This window comes from Saccopteryx leptura, chromosome X, assembly GCF_036850995.1.
Source record: "Saccopteryx leptura isolate mSacLep1 chromosome X, mSacLep1_pri_phased_curated, whole genome shotgun sequence".
Classification (NCBI taxonomy): Eukaryota; Metazoa; Chordata; class Mammalia; order Chiroptera; family Emballonuridae; genus Saccopteryx; species Saccopteryx leptura.
The window spans coordinates 41,590,309-41,597,443 of NC_089516.1; the positions used below are offsets into that span (position 1 = coordinate 41,590,309).

A 7,135-nucleotide genomic window follows, 5' to 3' on the forward strand; every position below is an offset into this window, starting at 1 on the left:
ATGACAGACCATCTCAACATCAATAAGTATGGTAAGGGAAATAATTTAAAACACATCAAATATATGTAAATGCAATAGTCCATAATTATTCTTTTGAAACATCCTTATTTGTCATCTGTGTGAGATTGTAGACAACCAAATCATTATTTTAAAAACTCACAAATAAATAAAAATAATTAAATACATTCTTTACAATTGGTATGTCAAAGAAACAAAACTGTTGATGAATGGAAATATTTTTAAAGCAGTATTTCAATTAATGAAGAAAAGAAGGATGAAAAAAGTATAATATTGGCCCTGGCCAGTTGGCTTAGTGGTAGAGTATCAGCCTGGTGTGTGGATGTCCCTGGTTCAATTCCTGGTCAGGGCACGCCGAAGAGCCCATCTGCTTCTTTACCCCTCTCCCCTCTCTTCTCTCTCTCTCTCTCTTTCTCTCTCTCTCTCTCTCTCTTCCCTTTTTGTAGCCATGGCTCAATTGGCCCCTGGAGCTGAGTATGGCTCCACGGCCTCACCTCAAGGGCTAAGAAGAGCTAAGAGCTCAGTTGCTAAGCAACAGAGCAATGCCTCAGCTGGCAGTGTATCCCCCCTAGTGGGCTTGCCAGGTGGATCCCAGTCGGAGCACATGTGGGAGTCTGTTCCTGCCTCCTCTCTTCTCACTGAATATAAAAAAAAGAAAAAGAAGTAAAATATCACATTTGCAACCTCAAATGATATGTTTTTACATAATTATCATTAATTGCTGCTAACTGTAAAAGGAATCACAAGCTGACCTTATGTGTTTCTTTATGGAAATACTCAAAATTCCCCTTGAATTATTCTTGCTAAAAATTTTTTTGCACATATGCCTAATCAAGCTCATAGATCCAACTATTGATACAAGGGATATACAGAACAAAAAGGAATATTCAAGTATATACTATAGAGGGATGCAATCAGCAAAGTCAAGAATATAAAAAGTTCTTCAAGTCACAGCACCCACTTTCTTCATTGAACAAATGACATGAAAAAATGAACCTGTAGATAATGAAAGACTTAAAAGAAGTATCAAAATGTTAGGCAAAATTGAACTGTACTGTTTGAACATACATTTGTGAGCTAAAACTATACATAAAATCATGGAAGTAATTATCATAAATGTGAGGACAGTAGGTAGCAGGTTGTGATTCAACTGGGTACAGAGAGGCCTTCTGAGTTGGCCAGTAAATTTCTAATTATTGATTTAAGTGATGGGTATAAGCGAGTTTTCCTTCTAAGTTAATAAGCTATATTTTTGTTTTATGTGATTTTCTGTATTTGTGCTGTATTTTAGAATAAAAACATTTTTGTGTGTGACAGAGACAGAGAGAGGGACAAATAGAAATAGGACGACAGGAGGGGAGAGAGATGAGAAGCATCAATTCTTTTTTGTGCTACCTTAGTTTTTCATTGATTGCTTTCTTATATGTGCCTTGACCAGGGGGCTACAGCAGACTGAGTGACCCCTTGCTCAAGCCAGAGATCTTGGACTCAAGCTGGTGAGCCTTGCTAAAAACCAGATGAGCCCACACTCAAACCAGCGACTTCAGGGTCATTGAACAAATATAAAAAAAAAGAAAAATAAGTACAATATCACATTTACTTCTTATATATAAAGAACCTTGGTCCTTTACGTCCCAGTTCGATGCTCTATCCACTGTGCCACTGCCTGGTCAGGCTACAATAAAAATTTTTATGCAGAAAATTATTAAAGTAAACACTGGCATTTAGCAAAGAGAATTATTTCATTTATTGAATGAACTCTTCCAAAGTTCTAGACAAACAACCAGGAGACAATCACTCCATCACACAAACCAAAATAATTTTTGTCTAAGGTTAGTCTGTGTGAATACAACCTGGCCAATGTATCTCCCTTTCGGGTGGACCTGCTTTGCCCTGAGCCTCAAAGATGATCACTTGTGAAAACATTTGTTCATTATTTTTTCTTTTTCTTTTAAGGTTCTAAAAGTTAAGCATACTCAGTTTTTTGTTTTTGTTTTCTATTCAGTGAGAGGAGGGGAGGCAGAAACAGACTCCCGCATATGCCAAAACTAGTATTCACTCAGCAAGCCCACTAGGGGCGATGCTCTGTCCATCTGGGGCGTTGCTCTTTTGCTCAGCAATGAGCTCTTCTTAGCACCTGAGGTGAGGCCATGGAGCCATCCTCAGCACCCAGGGCCTACTCGCTCCAATTGAGCAATGGCTGCAGGAGGGGAAGAGAGAGAGAGAAGCCAGAAGGGGAAGGTAGGAGAAGCAGATGGGCTCTTCTCCTGTGTGTTCTGACTGGGAATCGAACCCAGGACATCCACAAGCCAGGCCAATGCTCTACCACTGAGCCAATCAGCGAGGGCTCATCCTCATTCTTTAGCAGAGATATTACTAAGTAGCAGTTGTACTAATATTCTCATGATCAATGCAATTGACCCAGTGAAGAAAACATCCTAGGTCTTTCCTGCTTCCTTGTTATTATTAACCTTATGTGAACATGACTGCCTCAACCTTGAGAGGTTCTCCCAGAGACATTTTGTTAAGTCTATCCTAAGTTCACAGAACGCCCAAGAAAGGCTTCAACACATTTGTGGAGTATTGTCCAAGGGTCTCCGAACATTCAACTTCTCCATTCTTCTTATTCATTGTGAATAGATATGCATATTCTTTTTATGTGACAGCGAATAATTATGTCATTACCTGAGGCAAAAATAATGAAGGTGGTTGATAGCTAATAGCTTGGGGACAACACACAGCTAGTAACAGAGTGGTAGCCCCAGAATGAAACCATCAAAGATCCGAGTATGTTAGACATAGGACTTTTTTGTACACTTAAATTTGGAATAACATAATTCTTAAGTTATAAATCAGTTACTATGTTTTTATAATATTTTGACTTGTTGGATTTATTTAATATCCAACTCTAGGACTTCATCTTGTACTAGCAAATTGTATTTTTCAAGGATCTTTTTTTCCTATTTCAGTTTGACTTATATTAAGATAATTTACAAACTAGCTCTTTTAGGCTTTGGCTCAAATATTAAAATCACTTTTTGAGAGTGAGATTCTATTGGGTAGGGTCCCATGAATTTTATCCATTTCAAAGGTCTCAGTCAGTTTAATTAGGCTGATACCTGCAGCCTCATGACATTACTACTAACTGAGGAAGTTTGAACATGACACTGATTGTTTCTTCTTCTTTTTTTTTTTTTAACAAAGGCAGAGATAGACAGGGACAGACAGACAGGAACGGAGAGAGATGAGAAGCATCAATCATCAGTTTCTCCTTGTGCGTTGCGACTTCTTAGTTGTTCATTGATTGCTTTCTCACATGTGCCTTGACCGCGGGCCTTCAGCAGACCGAGTAACCCCCTGCTGGAGCCAGCGACCTTGGGTCCAAGCTGGTGAGCTCTTTGCTCAAGCCAGATGATCCCGCGCTCAAGCTGGCGAGCTCGGGGTCTCGAACCTGGGTCCTTTTGCATCCCAGTCTGATGCTCTATCCACTGCGCCACCACCTGGTCAAGCTGATTGTTTCTTAAAGCATACCCATTACCAGCAGTGAGTAGGGTTCCAGACCCCCAGAATGAGGCAGAAAAGCCTATGGACCTAGGGTATACTTAAGTGCTGATGAGTGGGGCGCGTACACTGAGATTACTCTTCGTCAAAAGAATCAAGTGATCTGAGACTAGTACTTATGTATGTGATGAATCACACAATATAGCAAGCCAGCCATTTTCCAGGCACCTGCACATATGCTGTAGGTTGGACAGTCTCACCGAGACAAGCTTCTTCCACGCAGACAGCCAGAGTGCTTTTCATGAAAAGATGTTAGAACCCCATCCTTACACCGTTGAAGCCATCAGCAAAACTTATAGGCTTATGGGGACCCATTGAAAAAGGGAAAACCAAAAGGTGCCTGGGTTTCAAATTAATGAATGATTTAAAGTTGCATTTCCTAGGTTCGCTACATCTTCATGAATTTCATGAGTACCTCCCTAGTCACTAATTTCTCTTTTTTGGTTGCTGGGTTTCTAGCAGTTAACCCATACCCTGTCTCTATATGTTCAATAAGAATTTTTATTTTTACTTGAATCTTCGAGTAGAATTGAAAATCAGGTTGTGCCTCTATAGGTTTAATAATTAAATTGTGGTCAAATTGCTCTCCCAGGTCGCGTGAACCAAGTAACTACAAATATTCATTTTAAAATGAACTTTCCGACTTAGCCTATGACTGAGAACTAAGGAGTCCAGGCATACGGATGGCAGCGAGGGGTCAATCCATGCCCGGAGATGGGTCGGCAGTGGAGGAGTCGGAAGTGGTTGGGGTTTGGGGGAGGAGATCCGCTCACACACAAGAGGAGAGGCTTGAGCCGCCATATCTGCTACTGCCGCCGCAGCTGCGAATGTAGTGTCGGTACCTAGCTGCCTCCGCGCTGCCACTGAGGTCCGTGTCCCTACCCCTTAGCCCTGCGCTCTCGCTGTCTTTCCCCTGTCCGCCTAGCCCGATCTTTCTGTCCTGCTGACCCGGTTCCCTCCCTACGACCCAGCAGGTCTTCAGATGATGGATGCGGGTAGCAGCAGCAGCGACTCGGCGCCCGACTGCTGGGACCAGGTGGACATGGAAGCCCTGTGTTCAGCCCCAAGCGGAGACCGACCCTCTTTGACGGTCACCGAGACCCAGCGTGAGCACCTCAGCTCGGCCTTCAGCCGTCAGCTCAACGTCAACGCCAAACCTTTCGTGCCTAACGTGCACGCCGCGGAGTTCGTGCCGTCCTTCCTGCGGGGCCGGGCCCAGCCGCAGACCCCGCCGGCCGGCACCACCAGCATCCCGGATAGCTGCACCGGCGCGGGCAACCCACAAGGTAAAAGGCTGGGACTGGGGGCACCTGTGGAACATTCCAAAGAGGAACAGATAGCGTTGCCTGAAGGTTCCAATTCAGCCGCTACCATGGAACTTTCAGAACCTGTTGTAGAAAACGGAGAGGTGGAGATGGTTCTGGAGGAGTCGTGGGAGCACAGTAAAGAAGTAAGTGAAGCCGAGCCAGGGGGTAGTTCATTGGGAGATTCAGGGCCCCCAGAAGAAGGTGGCCAGGAAATGATGGAGAAAGAGGAAACGAGAAAATCTAAATTTGTGGTCCTGCCCTCAGGTGCTCCTAAAAAAGAACATGTAAATGTGGTATTCATTGGGCATGTAGATGCTGGCAAGTCAACCATTGGAGGACAGATAATGTTTTTGACAGGAATGGTTGACAAAAGAACACTTGAGAAATATGAAAGAGAAGCTAAAGAAAAAAATAGAGAAACTTGGTATTTGTCATGGGCCTTAGATACAAATCAGGAAGAACGAGACAAGGGTAAAACAGTAGAAGTGGGTCGTGCCTATTTTGAAACAGAAAAAAAACATTTCACAATTTTAGATGCCCCTGGCCACAAGAGTTTTGTCCCAAATATGATTGGTGGTGCTTCTCAAGCTGATTTGGCTGTACTGGTCATTTCTGCCAGGAAAGGAGAGTTTGAAACTGGCTTTGAAAAAGGTGGACAGACAAGAGAACATGCTATGTTGGCAAAAACAGCAGGGGTAAAATATTTAATAGTACTGATTAATAAGATGGACGATCCCACAGTAAATTGGAGCAGCGAGAGATACGAAGAATGTAAAGAAAAACTGGTGCCCTTTTTGAAAAAGGTCGGCTTCAGTCCCAAAAAGGACATTCACTTTATGCCCTGCTCAGGGCTAACTGGGGCAAATATTAAAGAGCAATCAGATTTCTGCCCTTGGTACACTGGATTACCATTTATTCCGTATTTGGATAACATGCCAAACTTCAACAGATCAATTGATGGACCAATTAGACTGCCAATTGTGGATAAGTACAAGGATATGGGCACTGTGGTCCTGGGAAAGCTGGAATCAGGGTCCATTTTTAAAGGACAGCAGCTTGTGATGATGCCAAATAAGCACAATGTGGAAGTTCTTGGAATACTTTCTGATGATGCTGAAACTGATTATGTAGCTCCAGGTGAAAACCTTAAAATCAGACTGAAGGGAATTGAAGAAGAAGAAATTCTTCCAGGATTCATTCTTTGTGACCCTAATAATCTTTGCCATTCTGGACGCACGTTTGATGTTCAGATAGTGATTATTGAGCACAAATCTATCATTTGCCCAGGTTACAATGCTGTGCTGCACATTCATACTTGTATTGAGGAAGTTGAGATAACAGCCTTAATCTCCTTGATAGACAAAAAATCTGGAGAAAAAAGTAAGACACGACCCCGCTTCGTGAAACAAGATCAAGTGTGCATTGCCCGTTTAAGGACAGCAGGAACTATCTGCCTTGAGACATTCAAAGATTTTCCTCAGATGGGTCGTTTTACTTTAAGAGATGAGGGTAAAACCATTGCAATTGGAAAAGTTCTGAAACTGGTCCCAGAGAAGGACTGAGCAGTTTACTTGATACCCTTGCACAATATTGTGAGAATTAACAACAAAAGTTCACTACCCTCTCTTATTTACTGGCCATTGACAGACTTTTCTCCATATTTTGCAAAGAAAATTTCACAGCAAAAATTTGTGTTTTGTCAGCTTTCTCATGTTGAGATCTCAATTATGTTTCACTGATGAACTTACCACAAGTTTTCTCTCCCTATACCATCTGCTTTCTTGAACAGAATCAGTAATAGCTTTGTAAGTGATGTGGATGTAATTGTGTATAACAATGGAAAATTAATATATTTTTTAATTTTTCATTTTCCCTTAGGATATTTAGACAACCCTTGTTCATGGCGATCAGAGTGTGTCAGTGTGTTTGTATATGTTAAAAAGACAAGTAAAATGAATAAAATATTCCATTTGAAACTCTCATTGGTATTTGGAATGCTTTTGAATACTTTTTAAATTTGTATATAATAATTTGTAATTAGTCTTTTTTTTACCAATGAAGTAATTGAATACATTTTATTGAGCTTTAAAACACTGTCCTCCAATCACTATTTTAGATCACACACTTACCAACAGTGTATAGGTTTGTGTTAAAGGAAAAGTTTTAATTTTGAAAAAAATTATTTTAGGGCTCTTTTCAGTAAACTTTGTTTTCTGTGTCCAGTCAACAAAGGAGCTATTCTGTCTCCC

General features: G+C 41.5%; 1 protein-coding gene across 3 annotated transcripts; it reads left to right on the top strand.

The window, feature by feature from the left end:
* Window positions 1-4,337: 4,337 nt before the first annotated feature.
* Window positions 4,338-6,857, top strand: GSPT2 (G1 to S phase transition 2). Of its 3 annotated transcripts, XM_066357278.1 has the most exons (3): window positions 4,338-4,447; window positions 4,554-4,865; window positions 4,965-6,857. In XM_066357278.1, exons 2-3 carry the CDS (start codon window positions 4,562-4,564, stop codon window positions 6,446-6,448), a joined length of 1,788 nt encoding a protein of 595 aa, XP_066213375.1. In that variant the 5' UTR covers window positions 4,338-4,447; window positions 4,554-4,561; the 3' UTR covers window positions 6,449-6,857. The 3 variants fall into 3 exon arrangements, with proteins under 3 accessions (XP_066213375.1, XP_066213373.1, XP_066213374.1); XM_066357276.1 differs by having other exon boundaries at window positions 4,554-6,857; XM_066357277.1 differs by having other exon boundaries at window positions 4,384-4,447; window positions 4,551-6,857.
* Window positions 6,858-7,135: the final 278 nt, after the last annotated feature.